The following is a 26,468-nucleotide window of genomic DNA, read 5'->3' on the forward strand; positions in this document are numbered from 1 at the left end:
TGGACGTCCTACGCTGCGCTTGCAAGTCCGTATATATATACAGTGGTTTTACTAAACTATTTATTTAAATTAATAACTAGCTTAAAATTAAAATATGCCCTTGTGGAATGCCTCAACTCTACAATGGTAGGATGCAGGCGGCATTTCCTCGTTCTATCCCAATGCTGATACGTTGTGCGAGGAAGCCGCCAGCTCATCGGTCACCAGTTTATTACGTCAACCAGACGCGTTGCGATTTCTGCAAACAACTATTAAAAATTTTAAATCATCCTAAAGTTAAACTCCTAAATTGGATAAATACAGATGTCAAACACAATGCGATTTCCAGCGAACTTTATTAGCAGTCAAAATAACATTTGATGGTGAATTAGAGCTGCCGACGAAGACTAGAGGGTACCTATCTCCACAATGATAATTATTATATACCTTAACATTCTTTTGCCATACAAATAAATAACTACATAGCTTTTAATTTTATGAATGCACGTGACGAAAATACCAATTTATAAATTATCGATATGAGATTATCTGATTTAATGAACGCGATAACGTTCTAGATTGTATTATTACCGTAATAATCCTCGATAGATGCAATAATAGACAGGGGGAGTCATCTGCATCATCGTACACAGAGTCCGACTAAATTAACTCACATAAAACGGGGGTTTTTACAACGCATAAATGTGACGTTTCACGACAAAAGGTACCTTATGGCGACTGCCACTTACGTCGCATAGCGCCGCAATAATATTGGAACGACGTTATAATAGCGTAAGCGCCAACCGCCATAAGGTACCTTTACCGTGGGACGTCACAAATAATTTAATTACAAACAAGATATACACAGTGGTATTACTTAAAGAAATTAATAACTGGCTTAAATCTAAAATAGGCCCTTGAGGCATTGTACCAAGGATGCTGGCTTGCTGGCGGCATTTCCTCGCTGTATCGCAATGCTGATACGTTGTGCGAGGTAGCTGCCAGCTCTTCGGTCACCAGTTACGTCAACCAGACGCTTTGCGATTTCTGCGAACAACTTATGCGCGCTGGGACCCCATGGACCTAGAGTTTCAACTCCAAATGGTACAAACGGGGGTTCTGTTATATGGGTCAGGAGATCGTAACCAATGGCGACGAGTGACAAGAAAAAGTTGATTCATTCAGATACTTACCGTATCTATAGATTAAATTAATCATTTAGCAAATCAATCAGCGTAATTAATTATTGTCACTGTGGCGACGTTTCTGACCGGCTAGAGTCATGTTTCGGGCTGTGGCTTTGTTTTTATTTTTTAGTTTAGCTTATGCTAAACATGAGATTTACGATGGGTGAGTTTAATTTCAGCAAAATTAAGTAACATTATCATCAAATGTATAGATAGGTATCAGTGGCGGCGCGTCAAACATATCCATAGGCAAGCCGGGGCTAATGTGGCTTACATATTTCCTTTACAACTTTGCTCAAACGTCGAAAAACAGGCAAGCCGGTGGGAATCGGCTTTTATGGACGCGTCGCCACTGATAGGTATAGATATACGTCCCAAAGCTGGGGGCGTCACTGTCACGACAAATATCAATCTCATTTGCTTCAAAGGTGTCATTCGGATAACAACTGCAGCCGCATTACTGCTGGTGCGTTAAGAGTGACATTCCATTTCCAACTGCAGCTGCAATACTGTTCATTTTACTATGGAAACGCGTCGCTGTCATTGTCACTTTCCATAGAAAATGAACAGTATTGCAGCTGCAGTTGGAAATGGAATGTCACTTTAACGCGGGCGCTGTCACTGTCAATGAGGTTGGCCGTCGAAGTATTTAGCAGATGGCGCCAGCATAGCTTGCCCTGTCAATCCCTATAGTTTCAATGTTTTTTAATGGAATTTTATGCCCTGGACGCCAGTCCTTTAAGCCAAGTCTCATAGAAAAATGGGCAAGCTAGGATGACGTCATCTATGCAAACCTTTGACAGTTGCCAACCCCTTTACCTTGAAAAAAGGAATGGTGATCATTAACGCATTCTTCATCGACACATCATAAATAGAGGGGAAACGATGGGCCAACGCCGGCCACTCCAAGGGACGCAGCCATGCGGTAGAATGAGATAGCAATATCACTTGCTGTCTCTAACGCATAAATGCGTCCCTTGGAGTGGCCGGACGGAAGCCGTGGCCTTGGCCGCCCTGTACACTCTTAGCAAAGATCCGTCACAAATAAGCTATGTACGAGCGGTCGAGTTGAGCTGGAGCGAGGCCAGAAGGGTCGCTGAAGATAGGAAGGCGTGGCGCGAGCTTGTGAAGACCCTTTGCACCACTGCGGTGCCATAGGCCAGCAACAACATCATAAATACATAATGTTGTCTTGTTTACAGCCATCAAATTTTCAAAGTCACCGTAAAAGATCATGACCATGTCCTGCTGCTTAAAGACCTGGAGGAGGACTTCGGGCTGGACATATGGTCGGAAGCCACCCTGGACCATCCAGGTGTGGTCATGGTGTCAGGAGCCAGGAGCAAAATGTTCCAGGATCTGATGGCAAGTGAGGGGATACAGGCTGAGCTGGAAGTGGAAAATGTGAAGGCGTAAGTTATTTCAAACTATATTTTAATAAAATACTTACCTACGCACCCCTCTAAAGGGGCCCACTGTTTAACAGTCCGTCGGACGGTATCGGCCTGTCAGTTGTTCGGAACTGTCAAAATTTTGTTCTAACTGACAGGCCGATACCGTCCGGCGCACTGTTAATCAGTGGGCCCCATAAGAACAAATTGCTTCAAGAAATCGCTGATTGTACTTTCTTTAAGCAGTCATCTAGAGTTAGACCAAGAAAAGTCCGCAGCGATTTTGATAGCATACGCAGATTAAGTGATGTTATTTAATACGTCTGTTTATGGATCTAAATGAACATCCTTACGCTAGATTATAGGATCTGTGGCAACACAGACTAGAACTAGACATGGCGTCGATTAAAGACTGTGTTAACTTTTACTCGGTGTTTTAAATAAATAAATAATTACCAAAATGAACATGGTGTCAGGCGTGGGGTCAGGCGTAGTGCCGCCCATGAACTATGAAGGAAATCTGGCTGAAAATTTCAAAATATGGAGCCAGAGGCTAAAAATTCATATGGAAGCTAACGAATTAGACAAGGCCAAGGAAAAAAGAAAAATTGCAATACTGCTAAATTTAATAGGAACAAAAGGAATCGAGATCTACAACACGTTTTCAATAGAAGAAAGTGATACGTTTGACCAAGTACTTGAGAAATTCAAAAACCATTTCTGTCCAAGAAAAAATTTGACAATTTTGCGTCATGAATTCTTTGCTATAAAACAAAATGGCGGGGAGAGGTTGGAAGACTATTTTACAAAAGTAATTAATCTTGGAAAACAATGTGAGCTGCAGAGTTGGGCGTAATCAATTCCTTTTGGAATTAAATTACACATTACATTACAGTAATCATGATTCCTTAGTAATCGATTCCTTTGGTAATCGAAATTACTGGAATCAAATCCGCTGATTACTTGCGTACTTGATTCCTTTGGAATTGAATATATCTAAGTACAAGTGTAATCCTGATTCCTTCGTAATCAATTACTCCAGTAATCTGATTACGTAATATTGTTCAGACTAAATTACATTACTCGGTGTCAAAATACTTTTGATCGTTCTTCTCCCAGCCATAAATACACTTTTTGTGTGAAACTGTATCATATAAGTTTTCGGGGGCGCAAATTTCGAAAATGATGACAGTTTTGGAATCCGACATGTCTGCCGTGCACTTTGACATAAAAGTCGTCATGGGTATCGTTTTATAGGTTTCAGGGAGTGCAGAATGCGAAAATGATGACAGCTTTGGAATCCGACATGTCTGCCGTGCACTATGACATAAAAGTCGTCATGGGTGTCGTTTTATAGGTTTCAGGGAGTGCCGGTTTCGAAAATAATGACAGTTTTGGAATTCGACATGTCTGCCGTGCACTTTGACATAAAAGTCGTCATGGGTGTCGTTTTATAGGTTTCAGGGAGTGCCGGTTTCGAAAATAATGACAGTTTTGGAATCCGACATGTCTGCCGTGCACTTTGACATAAAAGTCGTCATGGGTATCGTTTTATAGGTTTCAGGGAGTGTCGGTTTCGAAAATGATGACAGTTTTGGAATCCGACATGTCTGCCGTGCACTTTGACATAAAAGTCATCATGGGTGTCGTTTTATAGGTTTCAGGGAGTGCCGGTTTCGAAAATGATGACAGTTTTGGAATCCGACATGTCTGCCGTGCACTTTGACATAAAAGTCGTCATGGGTGTCGTTTTATAGGTTTCAGGGAGTGCCACTTTCGAAAATGATGACAGTTTTGGAATCCGGCATGTCTGCCGTGCACTTTGACATAAAAGTCGTCATGGGTGTCGTTTTATAGGTTTCAGGGAGTGCCGGTTTCAAAAATAATGAGTTTTGGAATCCGACATGTCTGCCGTGCACTTTGACATAAAAGTCGTCATGGGTGTCGTTTTATAGGTTTCAGGGAGTGCCGGTTTCGAAAATAATGACAATTTTGGAATCCGACATGTCTGCCGTGCACTTTGACATAAAAGTCGTCATGGGTGTCGTTTTATAGGTTTCAGGGAGTGCAGAATGCGAAAATGATGACAGTTTTGGAATCCGACATGTCTGCCGTGCACTTTGACATAAAAGTCGTCACGGGTGTCGTTTTATAGGTTTCAGGGAGTGCATAATGCGAAAATGATGACAGTTTTGGAATCCGACATGTTTGCCGTGCACTTTGACATAAAAGTCGTCATGGGTGTCGTTTTATAGGTTTCTGTCATTATTTTCGAAACCGGAACTCCCTGATACCTATGAAACGACACCCATGACAACTTTTATGTCAAAGTGTACGGCAGACATGTCGGATTCCAAAACTGTCATCATTTTCGAATTCTGCACTCCCTGAAACCTATAAAACGACACCCGTGACGACTTTTATGTCAAAGTGCACGGCAGACATGTCGGATTCCAAAACTGTCATCATTTTCGCATTCTGCACTCCCTGAAACCTAAACGACACCCATGACGACTTTTATGTCAAAGTGCACGGCAGACATGTCGGATTCCAAAATTGTCATTATTTTCGAAACCGGCACTCCCTGAAACCTATAAAACGACACCCATGACGACTTTTATGTCAAAGTGCACGGCAGACATGTCGGATTCCAAAATTGTCATTATTTTCGAAACCGGCACTCCCTGAAACCTATAAAACGACACCCATGACGACTTTTATGTCAAGGTGCACGGCAGACATGTCGGATTCCAAAACTGTCATCATTTTCGAAACCGGCACTCCCTGAAACCTATAAAACGACACCCATGACGACTTTTATGTCAAAGTGCACGGCAGACATGTCGGATTCCAAAACTGTCATCATTTTCGCATTATGCACTCCCTGAAACCTATAAAACGACACCCATGACGACTTTTATGTCAAAGTGCACGGCAGACATGTCGGATTCCAAAACTGTCATCATTTTCGAAACCGGCACTCCCTGAAACCTATAAAACGACACCCATGACGACTTTTATGTCAAAGTGCACGGCAGACATGTCGGATTCCAAAACTGTCATCATTTTCGCATTATGCACTCCCTGAAACCTATAAAACGACACCCGTGACGACTTTTATGTCAAAGTGCACGGCAGACATGTCGGATTCCAAAACTGTCATCATTTTCGCATTCTGCACTCCCTGAAACCTATAAAACGACACCCATGACGACTTTTATGTCAAAGTGCACGGCAGACATGTCGGATTCCAAAATTGTCATTATTTTCGAAACTGGCACTCCCTGAAACCTATAAAACGACACCCGTGACGACTTTTATGTCAAAGTGCACGGCAGACATGTCGGATTCCAAAACTGTCATCATTTTCGCATTCTGCACTCCCTGAAACCTATAAAACGACACCCATGACGACTTTTATGTCAAAGTGCACGGCAGACATGTCGGATTCCAAAACTGTCATCATTTTCGAAACCGGCACTCCCTGAAACCTATAAAACGACACCCATGACGACTTTTATGTCAAAGTGCACGGCAGACATGTCGGATTCCAAAACTGTCATCATTTTCGCATTATGCACTCCCTGAAACCTATAAAACGACACCCGTGACGACTTTTATGTCAAAGTGCACGGCAGACATGTCGGATTCCAAAACTGTCATCATTTTCGCATTCTGCACTCCCTGAAACCTATAAAACGACACCCATGACGACTTTTATGTCAAAGTGCACGGCAGACATGTTGGATTCCAAAACTGTCATCATTTTCGAAATCTGCTCACCTGATTCAAATAAGGTGCATCTATATCTAGTAAGCCAACATTCACAACATCTATACATATCTACTATCGAAATGTACTTTTGATAGTAGAAGTACAAAATGTAATCTGAAAGGAATCAAGTAATGCATTCCTGTAATGAGGAATCGACAATGATTCCAATTACTAGGAATTGTAATATTAGAAAAACTGATTCCTGATTCCTCAAATGGAATTGTACTTAGTAATTCGGTATTATAGATTACAAAGTAATCTGGGAATCGGTAATCAGATTACAAAGTAATTTCGAGTAATCGTGGAATCAGGAATCAATTACGAAATGCCCATCTCTGGTGAGCTGGGCGACTTGGAAGATAAACTGATTCCGAGTAAAATCATTTCCGGGCTTGACAGGCAATATGACATGCTAAAAACAAAATTAATTTCGGAAGAGGACACCAAACTGACATTGGAATACGTGACTAAGTACCTGAAAAATGCTGAAGCTTCGAGGTTACATGTACAACAACAAAATTTAAATAAGGAACCGGAGGCGGAGGTTCTGTTTGTTCGTAAGCCTACCAACAATCAAAATTCTTTAAAAACAATAAAAAATTGTAGAAACTGCGGTAAATCTCACGGTATCAACAAGTGTCCTGCTTATGGGAAGACATGCTATAATTGTAACAAAGTCAATCACTTCACAACTATGTGCATGAAAAAGAAAGTGCATATTGTACAAGAGGAGTCGGATCAAGTAGAAGAGGTTGAGGACATGAGCGACCACTTCTTCATTGGAGTGGCTGACATCGAAATAGATTTATCAGGAGATGAAATTACCCAAACGTTTTTTGTTAATGGACAACCAACTCTTATGAAGTTGGACACAGGTGCGGGATGCAACATTATGGGTACAGAGGTATGTAAAAAGTTATCAATTCCCAAAGATCTAATTAAAATGAGCAAAAAAGAAAATAGTACAGTTGGACAAGAAACGTGTGAGTGTTCATGGTGAGTGTAAATTAATGATAAGGCATCCTAACAAAAACACTTACATGGTGGAATTTGTAATTCTTGAGGGTGACGTCCCTACTTTGTTAGGCTGTAAAACATGCTTAAAATATGGTTTCATCATGGTTAATAAGCAACTAGTCAATGTTCATAGTATTGAAATTGATAATAAAATTCCTAATCTAATAAAAAACTTAAAACATAATTTCAGTGAGCTGTTTGATGGTGGTCTTGGATGCCTTCCCGACACAGTAGAACTGAAACTTTGTGAGGATGCAGTGCCTGTGGTGCAGGCTGCACGACGAGTTCCATTCTCATTACTGTCTGAACTAAAAGAAGAACTGGGAAGAATGGAGCAGATGGGAGTAATACAGAAGGTAACCAAGCCAACTAAATGGGTCAATAGCTTAGTCGTAGTCAGAAAACCAAATAATAAACTGCGCATTTGCCTCGATCCAAGGGCATTAAATAAATTTATTATTCAGCCTAAGTTTCAATTGCATACATTGGATGAAATTAAAAGCAAAATGCAAGGTGCTAAAGTATTTGCGGTGTTAGATGCATCAAATGGTTTTTGGATGCAAAAATTGGATGAGGCGAGTTCAGATTTATGCACATTCCAAACTCCATTTGGCCGGTACAAATATTTAAGAATGCCATTTGGAATTTCTGCTGCGCCTGAGGAGTTTGGTAGAACAATTGCCCAAATGTTTGAAAATATAGAGGGAGTTAGTACATACATAGATGATATTTGTGTATGGGCTTCTGATATTAAAGAATTAAATGAGAGATTAAATAAAGTTCTTAAAATAGCATCAGATAATGGTATCAAATTCAATGAAAGTAAATGCAAGTTTTTTGTTGAAGAACTGTTGTATATAGGGCATAAATTTACACCGCAAGGTGTGATCCCAGACCCATCTAAAGTGGAGGCAGTTATGAGAATGGAAACTCCAAAATGCAAGAAAGATCTTGAAAGGTTTCTCGGTATGTGTAATTACCTATCAAGATTCATACCCAGGTACTCTGACATTAATCAACCTCTAAGGGAACTAATGAAAGAGGGCAATGTGTTCCGTTGGGAAAGCAACCAAGAAGATTCTTTTAATAAGTTGAAACATGCTATATGTAACAGTCCATGTTTAACCTACTTTAATACAAACCAAAACATTACTTTGTCAGTTGACAGCTCGTCTACAGCCCTTGGAGCTGTCATTTTGCAAAATGAAAAACCTGTTGCATTTGGGTCTCGTAGTCTAACTTCAACAGAACAAAATTACTGTCAACTGGAAAAGGAGATGTTAGCTGTGGTCTATGGGTGTGTTAAAATGCATCAGTATGTATATGGCCGTAAAGTGTTTGTTGAAACTGACCACAAACCTCTTGAATCACTCTTTAAGAAACCTTTGTACAAAGTTCCTGCCAGGTTACAGCGTATGATGCTAGCAGTTCAAGGTTATAATTTGGATGTAAAATACAAACCCGGTCGTGAAATGTATATTGCTGACACACTTTCTCGAAGTTGTAATAAAAAAGAAACTGAGAGTAAATTCCAGGAACTTAATAACAATATTGTAATGCATGTAAAATTACTTCGAGAAAGTTTGCCAATCTCAAATGTCTGGCTAAAGAAAATACAAGAGGAAACAAAAAATGATAGTGTGTTATGTATTGTAAAATCGTTTATTGAGAATGGATGGCCAAAAAATTGTCATGATCTAAATGCAAATGTAAAACAGTACTGGACCTTTCGGGATGAACTAGCGATTTTAGATGGTATAATCTTAAAAAGCAATCTTGTAGTTATTCCGAGCACATTACAGCAATACATGATGCAAAAAATACATGAAGGACATGTAGGTTTAAGTACGTGTAAAACTAGGGCACGTTCTTGTGTTTTTTGGCCAGATATTAACAAAGACTTAGACTGTTATGTAACCAGCTGTATACCATGTGCAAAGTTTATGCCTAACAATCAGAAAGAACCCTTGATGAACCATAACATTGAGTTTTTACCATGGTATAAAATAGGTATGGACATTTGTCAATTTAATGAAAATAATTACTTAGTAATGATAGATTATTACTCTAAATTCATTGAGGTGTGTAAATTAGATAAATTGACTAGTGATTGTGTAATTACTCATTGTAAATCAATATTTGCAAGGCATGGTATCCCATCATACATTGTAACAGATTGTGGAACTCAATTTACATCTGATAAATTTAAGCAATTTGCTTTAGATTATAAATTTACGCACATTGAGACAAGTCCCAAGCACTCACAATCAAACGGAATGAGTGAAAGTGGAGTTAAAATATTTAAATCTATTTTAAAAAAATGTAAGGAAGATGGCTCAGACCCTTACCTTGGTCTGTTAAATTATAGAAATACAGAAAAGCCATATCAGCCCTCACCTGCTCAGTTAATGTACTCAAGAAATTTAAACTCACTTATACCTGTATCTCTGAACTGTCTTAAACCTAAAGTAGTAACAATTGATAAACAAAAATATGAGCAATATCATGACTCTGTAAAACAATATTATAATAAGAATGCTAAGTCTCTGTCAAACCTTAACCCTAACCAAAATGTGATGTTTAAAAAAAGTATTGATTCTCCATGGGTTCCAGGCAGGGTCCTTAAGCGTTGTGATGAGCCCCGCTCATATTTGTTGGCAGATGATAGTGGCAGACTCTTTCGTAGAAATAGAAAATATGTTAATGATAAGCCTAAAATTAGAAATTACGGGAATATGGTTGATGATTTCGGTATTACAACAGGTACCCTTGCACCAGCTGTTAGTTGTAGTAGTGATAGGAATATACATAATAACAATGTAACAACAGGCACTTCCCCTAATGTCGAAACTTTGAGTGATACTCCTAATAATGATGAAGATTTGTTAAATAACGCTAATTTGGCTGGCTCTTCTGCTTCTGGTAATGTTCCTGTTATAAATGCTCCTCAAGCATTAAAAACCAGAAGTGGCAGGATAGTCAAGGTGCCTGAGAGATTAGATCTGTAAGTTAATTATAGGATTAAACTTTAAAATTGTTATTTGTTTTATATTAATAAAAGAGGGGGGATGTTTATGGATCTAAATGAACATCCTTACGCTAGATTATAGGATCTGTGGCAACACAGACTAGAACTAGACATGGCGTCGATTAAAGACTGTGTTAACTTTTACTCGGTGTTTTAAATAAATAAATAATTACCAAAATGAACAACGTCATAATTTCATGGAAGTTTGACGTTTAAAATAACACTTGCACTGCGTGTGCTATAAAATCGTTGCAGACTTTTCTTGGTCTAACTCTAGTTCGATTTTGACAATATCCGTCCCCCGCTGTCATTTTCTTAAGTCAAAGAGAGTTTTTTTTTGGCATAGCATCTTAGTCCCAGAAGTTTAAGTTTTGTTTTTGAATTTGGAGCCTTGTCTTATTTAATTAAAGTTTAAATTAAACTTAGAAATAAAGCCTTTCTAAGGGCCTCTGGAACTACGGAGGATAGAGTATTCAAAGCACACCGTAATATTGTTCAATTTGCTCTGCTTTGTCTACTACTTACTGATATTAGGATAAATTACCTAGTTAATATTTTTGTAACAAAGATAAGATAATATCGACAGGTGACAACCAAAACTCACTAATTACTAAAAAATAATTAAACAAAAATCGACCTTATTTTGCTACTAATACGGTTCACTATGGCTATGAACTTTTGGTGGTCATTAACGAGTTTTGATTGTCACCTGACATTGAGCCTACATTGTTTTAATAATATTTTTTGTATACATATTTCAGTTTATTGGATTTGGAAGACAAATTATTCGGAAATGCGTCAAGCAAGAACCGCACTTCTACTAAAGCATCGGCTTTGCCTTTGAATAATGTCTACAGATATGAAGAGGTAATACCGTCAACCGGGGTGAATAAGGATGGCTGGGGTGAATAGGGACAAAACTTTAATAATAACTACCCACACAAATTGTATCATACAAAATCTACTATTATTTTCAATCGAATTATACAATTTGTGTGGGTATTTTATTCATACCTTTAAAACAAGTAGTCAAAAAGATAGTCATAGACAAAACTGAACAGCCAGTTGAAATTTTGAAAAACTGGAGCTTTTAATTTGGAACATGTTGTAGCGTAGGTACTAAAAAAGGATTTTTTATATAAAAGAAATTCAACTCAATTTGGAGTAAAACAATATGGCTTTTAACGTCTTCTACGCAAATTCACGGACGGAGACTTCGGAGACTATAGAGATTATTTATGGGCTTAGTTAAATACCTATCAATTAATAACCTTTTCACAGCACCAGCTCGGAAAGAATTACTTTGCACTTCAAAAACGAATAGCAAAGTTGCATTTTATCCACATGTGAGGCAAAGTAATCAAATGCAAATTTTGAGTTGTTTTCTTATGTTTGCTGGTAGAATTGACTTTTAAATGATGATTTTGGATGATAAATATTTAATAACATTCATTTGGATTTGATTTGGTTTGATTTTGTTTGATTTTTTACATTTATTATTTGCTTCGGGTTGGTGTGGTGAAAAATTTTGTGTTTCACTCGGGGGCAAATTTTGTTTAACCCTCGTGCTTTGAAACCCTCGCAACGCGCAAGATTCCATTTTTTTAATCTTTCGCATTTTAATTTTGGAATCTTTCGCATGCTCGGTTTTCAATATTAGCACGAGCGGTTAAACAACAACTTTGCCCCCTTGTAAAACAAATAACTATAAATTTTCAGATTGACGCATATTTGGAAGAATTGGCTAGAGCATACCCAAACGTTGTTACTTTGGTAAACGCCGGCAAAAGTTTCGAAGGCAGAGACATCAAGTATTTAAAGATATCTACCACTAACTTCCAGGTCGGTAGGTCAGTTTAGTACTACTTCTAAAATATCTTTTCTAGTTGGATATACCGAGATAGATGCTGCTAGCGTAATGCGTCATGCAGGTGGCTATGAAACGGTCGTATATAATACCTACATAAAGTATCAAATAAGTATAATTAAGTATCGTTACCGGGATGTTTGATCAGCTATAATAAATAATAATCAATAAGTTGTCATGTAGGTAGTACTAAAAGACGCAAACAGATTTATTGTTTGGCAGTATCATTACAACGACATATTCATGGACAAGGCACTAAAACAGTAGCATACAATTTAATTCTTACAATAAAGCCCAATCCAAAATTCGCCTTTGCCAAGCGTGGCTCATTCCACAATTTCGTCGCGTCGCTACAAGTATATGCCGCCCACACCAATTTTGGTGTCTAGCCATAATAGTTGTCGCGCACTGCTATTACGGTACGGACGCCTGCTCGAGCTTGCGCCACCTTACGGTCATATCTGTCGTAATAGATTCGTTTTGTTAGAGAGTGAACCTTCTGTACCTAGTACTATTATTTTATTATGTGCCTTTGCGTTCAAAGTGTTGGCGTTAACGTAAGGAGGCATTTGCACAATTCTAATTTTGTTTATTTAACTCCTTTTCCCCAGGATACCAGCAAACCAGTAGTGTACATGGAGTCTTTGCTACACGCCCGTGAATGGATCACGCAGTCAGCCACTCTGTATGCGATACAGAAGCTCGTCATTGACGTTACTGAGCAAGACCTAGTTCAGAACATCGACTGGATCATCCTGCCTATTGCCAACCCTGACGGGTTCGAGTTCACGCATACTGATGTAAGATATCTCTTTGATTGTAGTTGAGACATGACTAATTCAGGTTTTAATATAAAGATAAAGATAAAATTTATTTCATTGAAAAATATCCAAAAATTAAAACAATCATAATACGCTTAAATAGTTACTTAAATATTATAAATGTACAATCACAGTGTTTTAGAAAAGTAAACATAAAATAAAAGATCTTGTAAGCAAAAATTGTAACTGGCTCTAACATTATTTAACATCAATACCTAAACTAAGTAACTTATACTTGTATCTTAGGTATTTCGTGTTATTAGGTCAATGTAGTGTAAGTTAGGTGCTTATTGTGCTTAAAAAATAAATATGATATTAGTACAAGAGACATAGGTAAATAACAGTGAATTAAAACGTTTCAACTTTGACAATATAAATAACAAAATAGGTAGTTTTTTTAGAGATACGTAGTGAGGCGTTTAAACTGTCTAAACAGAGCTCTAAGTTGTGTCTTTTCGGTGCCCGAAACTGCGTCGGGCCGGTTTTAGGTGATAAAAGTAACAGATAGAAATTAGGCTGCATTATCATTAGCTTTTGGAATGATCCGAATGCCATTAGCAGAATACGGAAAAGACGCCTTTATAATGACTGCTCCCCCATCCAGTTTGATTGATAAACAGTATCTACTTATTTGAAATTTTATTTCTATTCATAAATAAGAGAAATAAAATTAATCTATTAGCGAATAGCCAATTACTTTACATCGACATCATTATCATCATAATCTACATTTAATTAAAAATCTAATTTCAGCAACGTTTATGGAGAAAGAACCGTGCCCTGGGCTACATGATCGGGGACTTGTGCGCCGGAGTCGATCTCAACCGCAACTTCGACGCTTTCTGGTCCGAAGCTTCCAGCAACATCGTCTGCATGGACACCTTCCACGGGAGAGCTCCCTTCTCAGAGCCAGAAACAGCTATCATCAGGAACATCGTCGACGAGCATAAAGACCGATTGGAATTGTTTCTCGACATCCACAGTTTTGGCAGCATGATCTTATATGGCTACGGAAATGGTGTTCTTCCAGCCAATGGTCTGAATCTTCATGTTGTCGCCGTCCGCATGGCTCAAGAGATAGACGCTGTCAAAATGAGTTGGAACAGCAACTATATCGTCGGTAACGTCGCTTTGGTGTTGTACGAAGCATCAGGGTCTGCTATGGACTATGCGAAGGTTTCAGGAGTACCGTTGGCGTATACGTTTGAACTGCCTGGTCACAGATTTGGCTTTGGAACTGGTGCGGGATTCTTTGTGGATCCTGATTTTATTGAGCAGGCTGGATTTGAGACCTGGGAAGGTATTAAGGCAGGAGCTAGAAGCGCAGTGGCGAGCTACAGAGCAAAGCTTGATGCCAAATAAATTGTTTGTTGTTGATGGCGTTTAATATGCAAAACTGTTGTTTTATTTAATTTATTTCTCCAGATTGAATTATTTTAATGAACTGCTTATCATCAAACATAAAAATTAATCCTAACCTATACGAGAACAATATAACATTAGTTATATTTTAAATAATAAAACATATCACCACCAATTGCTTTTAGAAAGGATATTCGGATTTAAGTAAATTGATATTTTATCAATTTTATTTATATTTCTGGAAGTTATCTCGCAATATATTACGAGTACGGGTCGCACCGAGAACTAAATCAAATTTATAACATGTTTTAAAAATCAGAACTACTAAATAGTCATGTTATAATTTTATTGACGTTTTTGATATCTTATCTTTACAAAGAGTTACCTAAATATAAATTTACCTTTGCTAACTTTTAAGTCATTACTGTCATTAGTGATCCATTTATTGGTGGTATTTGTTAGTAATGTTGTTGACAAATAATCACCTTATTAATTAGAAATAAGTTTCCAAGACACTCTATCAATCACTACTATCATGTTTATCATAAAAATTGATTGTTTATCTCGAAATATTATAAAGTATTTAAATGTTATCAATAATTCTTTATTACCGTTATTGCTGCCGTGTTATCGTTTTTGTAAAATGTTATTTTTATTTTTGATAAGTTTGGTGCCTCTCGTGGTTGCTAAAAATGAATTGTACATGGGGTAAGTAAGACAGCTTACATTTTCTGTGAGATTGGCTGCATTGTCAAAATTTTACTTATACTTTAAGTTTGATTACGAAAAGTGTGTCGTAATATGAATGAAACAATTTATCAAAATAAACTATGTTGGTTCGTAGGTATTCTCATATTAGGAAGGAAGGCCAAGTTTTCAAACTGCATGTTATGAACACGTTGACTTGAGGGCACACCTATACTAGTAGACCGGTCAAATCTTACAAAAAAATCTCCTAAAAAAACAATGCGTGATGTAGTTCTGTATTTTTTGTATATTGTTTGTAGTCCTTGGAGGAATGTATGACTATGTTTTGCAAGCAAAAAAAAGTTGTGCTCTCTGTGTAATTTGCGAAAAACTGCAAAAATTTCAGACTTTTTTCAGAATTTACAGATTTATTGTAAAACTATGGGTTTTTGGTCAAAACTTGCTATGTAATATTGAAAGTATATTAAATTTGGAACAATTTAAGCCCATAAACAGCGCCGTATGTCAAATAGTTCTTGAAATATGGGGCTTTAAAAAAAGGGTATTTTTTTCCTTGGAATGAAATTACAAGTTTTTCCTATATTTTAAGACAAATATCGGCACAACCGCTCATGCTATGATATATATTGCAATAAATAAAGTTATAGCAAATTTAATTACCTTTCATTTAAGTGCTAGAAAAAGTCAGTAAGTCTTACAGTACTGAAGTTATCGTAAAAAAATGAAATTGCTATAATGGGGAAGGCAACTCATGTATTGTTTAAGGCATTGTCAAAATCCCTTCAAAAGGCAGTACCATCGTCGAGAACGCAATATACGATTATCTTTTACCGGTTTTCCCCGATAGCAGTAGAGCGACGTCGGAGATCAACCATTTTTAAAGTGCACCCCTCTCTTAAGCACTTCAATTCAGTAATGAAATCAAGACACCATCTGTAGTTTGGCTTGTTTCTCGGCTCCATTTTTTTCTTGTAGCCATAGATCCCACGATGCCGATTCCGATTTAACAATTTGTTATGATTTTGAACTTGTTTTCATACGACCGACCTTGACGGTAATAATTATAGTTCACGGCAATTGGCGTGGTGTTGGATAAACACACTGAAAGCCATGTCACTAGTATCTAGCTCGCGCTCGCTTATTGGTGCTCTTGAGTGAACTCTGAGTCGTGGTAATACAAGATCACGATAATATCCTAACCGTAACATAATGATTCATCAGAATCAGCTACCATTACCCACTCTAGGTAAACGTTTAGTTATAGGGCATGTATGTGACTCAGTCTTGTCATGTAACCAGTATATCAAAACTTCTTCAATGGTTTACCGAATTTACACAATAAATTACAAATTCATTTCCAATGGTTGTTAAGGCTGAAATGAATGTGGTGCTACTGCTCAGAGAGTTGTCAATCCATGGGTTGTAACTAGCAATACCTCTTTCACTAGTAGTATTTACTGTATAAAATAAATGTATTTATAGTAAAAAAATAAAAATAATTGGAAAGTAAATGGGTCAATTTATCAATAGAAAACAAGTAATTGTGTGGTTTTATGAAACCACGATACAAGTGAAACTTTTTTCTGATTGTAGATATAGGCATTTAACTAAAAATATTCGGAAATTTATCGGATTTAGGGTGTTCAAAACGGGTTTTTTAATCTTAACTTAATTAATATTCTCTTTAATTATCTTATAAAATCTCGCCCAACGCCAATCACGCCAGTTACTCAACATGATGCTGTAGTTCATTATTAATATCGCTTATACGAGTCAAGGGCTAAAGAAACCGGTATGTAAGCTTACCGATATGAAACAAATGTATGCAATCCGCCCGGCTTGGCACATCATGTTAACACACACTTATCTATACTTACCTACGTGTTTCGTTCAGTTCTTTTTCTATAAATGATTTGGTTTGTCAGTTTATACACCTATCTAGTAAAGACTAGTAGTAACAGGATATTGCCAGTTAAAACCCGTGGATTATAACACAAACGTATACCTAGAGTGGGTAATGGTAACTGATTCTGATGTATCAATTTGTTATGGTTAGGATTTTATCGTGATCTTGTATTACCATTACCACGACTCAGAGTACACTCAAGAGCACCAATAAGCGAGCGCAAGCTAGATACTAATGACATGACTTCCAGTAATTTCAGTGTGTTTCACCAACACCACGCCGATTACCGTGAACTATTGTCAAGGTCGGTCGTATTAAAACAAGTTCAAAACCATAACAAATTGTAAAATCAGAATTGGCATCATGAAATCTACGGCTACAACCAAAAAGTAGAGCCGAGAAACAAGCCAAACTACAGATTGTGTCTTGATTTCATTAATGAATGAAAGAAGTGCTTAAGAGGTGAGTGGCGTGAGTGCATTTTAAAAATGTTTGATCTCCGACGTCGCTCTACTGCTATCGGGGAAAACCGGTAAAAGATAATCGTAGATTGCGTTCTCGACAATGGTACTGCCTTTTGAAGGGATTTTGATAATGCCTAAAACAATACATTAGTTGCCTTCCCCATTATAGCAATTTCATTTTTTTACGATAACTTCAGTACTGTAAGACTTACTGACTTTTTCTAGCACTTAAATGAAAGGTAATTAAATTTGCTATAACTTTCATTGCCATATATATCATAGCATGAGCGGTTGTGCCGATATTTGTCTTAAAATATAGGAAAAACTTGTAATTTCATTCCAAGGAAAAAATACCCTTTTTTTAAAGCCCCATATCTCAAGAACTATTTGACATGCGGCGCTGTTAGTGGGCTTAAATTGTTCCAAATTTAATATTCTTTCAACATTACATAGCAAGTTTTGACCAAAAACCCATAGTTTTATGATGAAACTGTAAAATCTGAAAAAAGTCCGAAATTTTTGCAGTTTTTCGCAAATTACGCAGAGAGCACAACTTTTTTTTGCTTGCAAAACATAGTCTCACATTCCTCTAAGGACTATAAACAATATACAAAAAATACAGAACTACATCACGCATTGTTTTTTTATTGTAAGATTTGACCGGTGTATAGTACTAACCTAACAAAGTTGGTTGCTCAGATACATCTCATTCGTTCGCTTTATAAAATTATGCGCATTCATTTTATGACAGTTAAAGTTAATCATGTTATGCATATTTCAATTATGCGGATTCATTATTATGCGCAATAAGGGTTATGCATTTTTATTATTATGCCTGTTTAATGTTATGCCAAATTATGTTATGCCAAATCTGTTATGCGAATTCATATTATAACAATTAATGTTAGGTTAGGTTTAAGGGGCACCCCTCAGATGGGTTTCACGCCATCGTGCGCTAATAGATAGTGAGTAAAATGAAAATGTTTGTAGGAAAGCCTGATTCTCTCATGCACAAACTAATTGACGAATCTCGTCGAATAAAATTAATGATTGTGGGTAGCTAATTTTGTTTGGAATTTATTTTAATTAATTAATTATTTTAAATATTGACAATACATTTTAACTCACCATGTAACCAATGGATCTTAGTAATTTTGATAAATAAAGTAAATTATTATTATTTATTTGCAGGTACAAAGTTTACAATGTAAAACTCACGTCACAACAGCAGCAGGAAAATTTACACCTGTTAAAAGCAGATATAATAGACTACTGGATAAAGCCAAACTTCAAGTATGGCGTCACAGGTTTAGCCATGGTGCCTCCCTCACACTTCAGCTGGTTTGAAGAAAGGCTAGATGAGCTGCATGTTGACAAGGCAATTGCTATTGAAGATGTATACGAGTAAGTTAATGAAGTATGCGCGTTCTTTTCAAATGAAAATGGTACTGAAAATTTGAATAACACCAAAATGCATATCGCCCAGTACATAATTCCTTAATATCTGCTTACAGTTCTTACTATTTCTAATAAAAAATTCAATATAAATTAGTCACCGCATAGTACTTCTACTATGCAGTGAACGTTGTAATACATATTGACTTATGGTAAACATCTTTTTTTATATTTATAGATACTTATCTGCCAAGGAATCAAGTGTCACAAAGAAGGCACCAAGTAACGCTTACAATAACGAATACCAATTCGATGACGAGGGAGATGCTAACGATAGAACTGACGAAAATAACGTCACTGATGAAGACGGTAACAGTGGCAATGAAACTCAGGAAAGTAACGTCACTGACGAAGACGGCAATGGTAACAATGAAACTGAGGAAACGAACGTCACTGATGAAGATGAAAATGGCAGTAATGAAACTGAGGAAACTAATGTTACCGATGAAGATGAAAATAGTGGCAATGAAACTGAGGAAACTAATATCACCGATGAAGACGAGGATGGTGGCGATGAAACTGAAGAAACTAACGTCACTGATGAAGATGAAAATGGTGGCAATGAAACTGAGGAAACTAATGTCACTGATGAAGATGAAGACGGTGGCGAAGAAACTGAGGAAACTAACGTGACTGATGAAGATGGGGACGGTGGCGATGAAACTGAAGAAACTAATGTTACTGACGAAGACGATAGAACTGAAGAGGTTGATGAAACCGAGGAAAGTGAAGAAGATGATATCACTTTTGGCTTTGACGATTATTATCGTTACAACACAGTTAGTATCTTACCACACTTAAAGGACTGCAGCCCTGTCCAGCCCAATGTTTGTTTAGGAATCCGTTAGGTTAGGTTAGGTCATCATAAGTATAAGCGTTATGTATCAGTATCACGTAAATTGCCACTAATGACAGTAGTTACGGTAATTCAATACTGTATTATTATACCTACGTATGCCCTAATTGTTTTTGTTATTTGAACTATATACGTAGCATATATTTTACTTATGTATATCAAGTTTATTACACTAAAAATTAAATGGTGTTACGATTCTAACCCAGTTTCCTTGTTTTCAGATACTGAACTACATATACAATATACGAGATGCCTATGAAGATTCTCAGACTACTTCTATTGAAGTTGTAGAATTTGGTTCAACTGATCTTAACAGACCTTTGGTATATCTAAAATTAACTAGAACCGGTGGCGAAGAAAACAAGCCCATTATTGTTATCGAGGGAGGAATAAACCCAAGGGAATGGATCACTATACCCTCTGCTTTGAAGGTTGTAGAAGGAGTGTTAGAAAGTAACCAAGCGAGATATTTAGATAATTTTGACTGGATTGTTTTACCTGTAGTAAATCCTGATGGATATGAATACACACATACTGACGTAAGTAGTAGGTTTAAATAACATGTTCTCCAAGGTCAAGCTTCTTAGGCACTGACGGACTAGATCTGATCTTTATTTGCTTTAGTCTGCTATCAAATTCACATTAAACATATTTGTATGTGTCAATAAACTCATAACACGCATTATTTTACAGCTTCGCCTTTGGGAGAAGAATCTCAGCACGAAAAGCAATTTGGGCTTTATCTGTCCTGGCGTCAATATCAACAGGAATTTCAACATCGACTGGTCCAGAGCCGATTCTAGTTCCAGTGCTTGCAGCCACCTTTATGCTGGCACTGAAGCAAACTCTGAAATTGAAACCCAATTAATTCAAAGTATCATAGATACTTACAGAGATCGGATCAGCATGTACATTTCTCTACAGAACGGTGGAGGCTATATCTCTTATCCTTGGCAGTATGAATTCGCTGCAAGTGGTACGTTCAGACAAAACCATTTGCTTGCCATGGAAATGGTAGCAGCAATGCAAGATGAATATCATCTGGATATAGCATCAGTAGCTTACGGAGATAGAGCGTCTGGTACGAGTTCAGATTATGCTAGAATTAATGATGTGCTGTATGCTTTTAATATTGATATTGTTAGACGAGGATCTGACGGAGTTATTGTACCGGAAAATGAAATTGTTGACATTGTCGAAGATGTTTGGCGTGCTGTGGCTGTCGCAGCTGATAATTTGATAAACTAGAGTTAAAAATAGAATCAAATAGTTTCATTCCTTTTTCGTTTTACAATGGATGGACCAGATTGTATATTTAACTAATTATTTAGCTGTAAAAACCAATACATCTGTTATAGTCAAAAATCGATGTGCAATCTCTTCCCGGAATTACTGGTTTATCCTAGGTTAGACGGGTCCACCCCGAAATAAATTACAATTTGGGCCTTTGACCGAAGTATTTTTAGTCAAACCTAAAAGCAGTCATCTTATGAGCCTATAGACAAATAATAGACTAATACATTGAAACTACCTACAAAACTAAACCTAAAAAATACCTAAAAATCTATATCTAAAGAGGGCCTAAAAAAAATTACTTAATTGGCATCACTCAAATGAAGTTAATTTAGATATCGCTGTCAGTCATTTAATTAACTCGTAATAAGATAATTTATTAACTCGTTAAATCAAATGTTATGTTAATTAATAACTTACTCACATAATTTACTAATAAAACTTGTAAACAGGTGTAATGCTACCTCCGCAAAATTCCGCTATTCTAGTGCCCGATTTCTTCGCATGTACCTACTTGATCTTAGCAAAACGGACAGACTAATACTTAGTCAAAATGCGCTACATAAACATTTTCGGTAACAATCACAACTCAGTGCTTATTGAAATAAAACTGATTTGAAGTAGAAATGTCTCACCAAATTGGAAACTGATCCCTTACGGAGAAGGGAAAATCTCATTTTAAACTCTGTAATAACGGCCCTCTTTCAAAATTTAATACGTTTCGATAAGATTTGTTGCAGTGTCTCCTCGACTGCTTCAGATGGAAATTCTATTATTGAGAAATGGAAATATTAAATAGATATCATTGGGCTTTATTAAGTTTAATTATTTGCGAAGAATTGTATTGTGTTTTGGAATTCGATAATTTTAGTGTTAACTGTTCCATTTTTTGTGACATTGAGGTTTGGTGGATAACTGTAGGTGCCTCGAATTCTAGATTAAAGATATTAAATTTTTTTTTAATCTTATCTTTTTTGTAGGCAGTTTTTGTGTACGACAAGAGATATATAGGTACTAGCTTGAACGTCATTAATAGTATATAGGTACTAGCTAGACTGTTGACGAAACTTGTGGGCAGTGGCGGATTTGCAGTCTTTGCCGCCCTAGGCCCCAAGCCTTGTAGCCGCCCCTTTCTCAGCACACATACTATAAGTTTTGAGTTATTTCTTGTTATCATCAGCGAATTTTTTGTCACAATTTGCCGCCCCTAATATCTTGCCGCCGTAGGCCCAGGCCTACTGGGCTATAACCGCGAAAATCGAAGTTCGCAAATTGCGGGCATTTTTCTCTGTCAGTCTTAATACGCCTTCATTGTAGTAAAAGAGAAAGATCCCCGCAATTTGCGGATTTCGGTTTTCGCGGTAGCCCCTCTGGGCCTTAGGGAAAATCCGCCACTGCTTGTGGGGTATAGTTGCGGACGGTCTAAAACGCAAAATGACTAGTGTAATATTTTGCCTATATCGCTTTTAGTCTAAATCGCGAACGGTCCAGAACGCAAAATGACCTCTTTTTTATATCACACAGGTAGGTTAGGTTCGTTAGTTATCTACAAAAATCTAGTACGTGTCATTTCTTGTGAATATCTTGAAGTTCGAATACGGCAGTTTAGGTACTGTTGTAGAGTGAACTATATGAACTATATATTGAATTTCGATATACTATACAAGCACGTAAAACGAATAGAGTTAAGTAATAGAAACAACAAACATTTAACAGACATTCTGTACCGAATAGTTCTCTTTTAGAACAACGTTGGCACAGTTGCAGGACAAGGAGAAATTTCCGATTAACCTGGCGCTGTTCTCAATGCTGGACGAGCATTGGCCTCAAACCAACGAGTCTTATACATTCAGTAGCAGAAGTTGCTAAGCGGGCGAGGTGTTCAAACTTACCTTGACACGCTCTTATTCTCTTAACAAATAAAGTCGCGCCAAGGTAATTTTGAACACCTGGCCCGCTTAGCAACTTCTGCTGCTGACTGTACATAGTGGATATTATAATAATCCTTACACTTGCCTTGGTGGACTGACTACACTTTTTGAAATTTTATTAAGGTGAGGTGGGGATATACTATGGGACAAAAGAAACTTTTGTAGAAAGAAAAAGTTAGAGATACTTTGAGACATTAAATTTAAATTAAATTATAAGACTAAGAATAAAACGAATGCGTAAATAAAATATACTTAAAATACTTACGTAGAAGGACTTTCCCCACACGGTACAGTCACCTGCAATAATATGTTACTCTTCGAAGGCCGCAAAAATATCTGACACGATCTTATTTATAGAGCATTAAGAGTGTGTCACATATTTTTGCGGCCTTCGAAGAGTAAACATATTAGTGCAGGTGACTGTACCTCTTATCCTACCTGACCCTATGCAAAGAATTTGATTGTAGATTATTATAACTACATTACTTATGTTAGGTACATATCGGGGGCTTAATTGAAATTGAAATTGAAATTATTTATTTCAGGCATAGAACCCATAGTGTTAGTACAAATTATATAATTTAACTACCTAAAGGTGACAGTCCATTTCCAACGACAGCTGCATTACTGTTCATTTTACTATGGAAATTGACAATAACAGCGACGCGTTCAGTACTGGTAGTGCAGCTGCAGTCAGAAATGGAATGTTACCATAATGGGGATAGACGATCTTCGATATTAATGCCAATTTCGAAGATCGTCTATCCCCTTGTCTATCGCTCCAGGCTTAACGAGGAACTGGGGTAAGGTGCAGTTGTGTAATTAAGACTGCGGGGTAATTTAAACTAATCGAAATATCTTCCATGTTTTACATTATTAACTAGACTTACACACATATCTTTTTCGCTATCTGGACATATATGGCACTCTTGTTAATAATGTTTCACGGGTTTCGAGACTTGGCCCGAAAACGGGCAATAAAACGCATGCGCGATGAGGGTCGCCTCGATGCGGATCCTCAATGCACATTTTTTTGTCACAAATGTGGGCGACTGTGCCGTTCAAGGATCGGGTTATACACCGTGTTTTTATTGAATTCCGTTAACTTCGGGGTATGGCTAAGTACGTTTAAGAGAACTAAGTGGCATAGTTAATTTTCAAAAAAAAAATATTTTTTTGCTCTTTTTTTTAAATATTTTTTTAACTTTAAAAAGTAGTTAAATGTAACATATAACGTTGTTGTGACACGGGCATTACATTTATCTCAGCCAAATAATTGAAATTTGTGACATATCACTGTCATTTCGAACATCGATCAACCGAAATTATTGTACTTAAGTTTAGTAGCAAATGTATGAACTCATTCTAAACACTAATCAATATGTAAACCGGCTCTGAGGCAAGTGTACACGCTTGTAGAGGCCTTATAGGAAAAAAATAAATTATTGATTATCTCCGAAATGGAGTTAATTAGAATATCGGTGTCTTTGAGAAAGTTACTTGATTTAAGCTCAGGAATGCACCCCTGAATTTAACGGAAATAAAAAAAAACACGGTGTATAGCCACGAGCGACGCTGTCACTAGATAACATAGGTAAGTCATAGATGCTGCTTAAATCATCTGTAAAGATGCACAAGGCCTAATGATGATGATGATGATGTTAATAATGTAAAACAGTTTAAATAACCCCGCAGTCTAAGTGGCCCCCGTGCACCTTACACAGTTTTTTGTTAATTCCAGTTTTTGAAGGTCGCGGGTAGTCTCCTGTTATAAATAAATAAATATAAATAAATATTATAGGACATTCTTACACAGATTGACTAAGTCCCACAGTAAGCTCAAGAAGGCTTGTGTTGTGGGCAGTCAGACAACGATATATATATAATATATAAATACTTAAATACATCTATGTATGTATAAACAACCAAGACTCAGGAACAAATGTTTGTGTCATCACACAAATAAGTAAATGTCCTTACTGGGATTCGAACCCAGGACCATCGGCTTCACAGGCAGGGTCACTACCCACTAGGCCAGACCGGTCGTCAATATTATGTATTGACCAAAGCTCGGTAAACCTCAAGAATAGTATCCTTGACTTTCTGCGCACGTATTTTGACTTTGAAAAAAGAAACGTAACGGTCACGGCATTTGAAATAGGTTCGGTATCGATAGAATCGATAGTTGCTTCTCTATTTGTAGTTTTAGAGGAAGCGAGAAAACGAATTTTGGTCGGTGATACGGTTTTTAAACTTTCAATGAGATCGTGTAGGCTATAGACGTAGTGCTGTGCTGGCAGTTACCTAGATAATTATATTTTTATAACGCGTTTTTATCTAGGTAGAATCCTATTAACTTTAAAAGATTAATTTAATATAAAGATATTATGTAATGTATGTAATGTACAGCCAGCAGCAATCGTTGCGAGATTTTCAAAATGATCTTGACGCGACTTTATTTTTCAGAGAATAAGAGTGGCTCTAGGAAATTTTGAACACCTCGCCCGCTTAGCAACTTCTGCTGCTGACTGTACGTATTCGTTTTAATCTAATTAGAATTTTTTATTAAACCAAATACGAGTGAATTAGTATTTCTTTTGTTTCGTTTCGTTGTTTTTTCAAACAAATGAAATTTATTTGTTTTATGTAGTTCGCTGTACTGCAAACTGTTATTTCTTTTGTGTGAAGTGAGGTTGTAGTGAATTGCACGCACCGTATGTGTAGTTTAAACCAGGGGCCCGTTTCTCAAAAGCATGTAACTTGTAATACAAGCGGATGTCACTTTTTGACTGCTTTTGCTAGAAAGGGACTTCCACTTGTATTACAAGTTACAAGTTTTTGAGAAACGGGCCCCTGGGCTCGGAAATAAACCGGTTATTTGTAAAACCCGAAATAGCCAAATATTATGAATTATTTTATGCTCTTTACGTAGGACTGAATCATGTATTTAGATAACGACTTCTTATTATAAGATTGTCCCACTAAAAATTAAATAATACACCAAATAACGAAAGGGAATACTAATACCGGTAATTTTTGTATGAATAAAAAACCGGTTCCGAGCCTTAACGAGTTTTAACAGTACCTAGTGTCATTTTTACCGACTTTCCCCCTCCCTTTTGTCCCGCGTGCACCGCACGTCCGGTTCTGGGCAATATGCACTTCTCCCCCTACCCCCTTAAACGCGGAGGCATTTGCTGGATTCCCCTTTACAATTACCTGGGAGAAAACAATTCTCTGTTTGTACTTACTGTGTGCTTTGTACTTTGCTTATTTTTAGGGTTCCGTACCCAAAGGGTAAGAGTGACATTCCATTTCCAACTGCAGCTGCAATACTGTTCATTTTACTATGGAAACGCGTCGCTGTCATTGTCAATTTCCATAGAGAATGAACAGTATTGCAGCTGCAGTTGGAAATGGAATGTCACT

General features: G+C 37.1%; 2 protein-coding genes across 2 annotated transcripts in view; both read left to right on the forward strand.

Moving 5' to 3' along the window:
• The first annotated feature begins 1,249 nt into the window (after positions 1-1,249).
• The window catches only part of LOC134670651 (carboxypeptidase B-like), a 150,100-nt gene continuing 124,881 nt past the window's right edge, over positions 1,250-26,468 (forward strand). Inside the window, exons 1-6 of the mRNA XM_063528464.1 lie at positions 1,250-1,329; positions 2,369-2,578; positions 11,138-11,243; positions 12,096-12,218; positions 12,855-13,043; positions 13,818-14,429. Of these exons, the coding sequence (XP_063384534.1) occupies positions 1,262-1,329; positions 2,369-2,578; positions 11,138-11,243; positions 12,096-12,218; positions 12,855-13,043; positions 13,818-14,426 (1,305 nt within the window). The 5' untranslated portion in view covers positions 1,250-1,261 and the 3' untranslated portion in view covers positions 14,427-14,429. The remainder of the gene's footprint in view (positions 1,330-2,368; positions 2,579-11,137; positions 11,244-12,095; positions 12,219-12,854; positions 13,044-13,817; positions 14,430-26,468) is intronic.
• On the forward strand, positions 15,037-21,066 carry LOC134670834 (carboxypeptidase B-like). The gene is made up of 5 exons (XM_063528654.1): positions 15,037-15,134; positions 18,696-18,908; positions 19,138-19,738; positions 20,037-20,354; positions 20,509-21,066. Exons 1-5 carry the CDS (start codon positions 15,070-15,072, stop codon positions 21,061-21,063), a joined length of 1,752 nt encoding a protein of 583 aa, XP_063384724.1. The 5' UTR covers positions 15,037-15,069; the 3' UTR covers positions 21,064-21,066.

This window comes from Cydia fagiglandana, chromosome 14 (assembly GCF_963556715.1).
Source record: "Cydia fagiglandana chromosome 14, ilCydFagi1.1, whole genome shotgun sequence".
NCBI classification, from domain to species: Eukaryota; Metazoa; Arthropoda; class Insecta; order Lepidoptera; family Tortricidae; genus Cydia; species Cydia fagiglandana.

Excerpts from the sequence above, each read along its gene's own strand:
- LOC134670834 (XM_063528654.1), top strand. The coding sequence starts at position 15,070 with ATGTTATTTTTATTTTTGATAAGTTTGGTGCCTCTCGTGGTTGCTAAA. Across the intron at positions 15,135-18,695 it reads AAAAATGAATTGTACATGGG|GTACAAAGTTTACAATGTAA; the intron begins GTAAGTAAGACA and ends ATTTATTTGCAG. Across the intron at positions 18,909-19,137 it reads GCTATTGAAGATGTATACGA|ATACTTATCTGCCAAGGAAT; the intron begins GTAAGTTAATGA and ends TTATATTTATAG.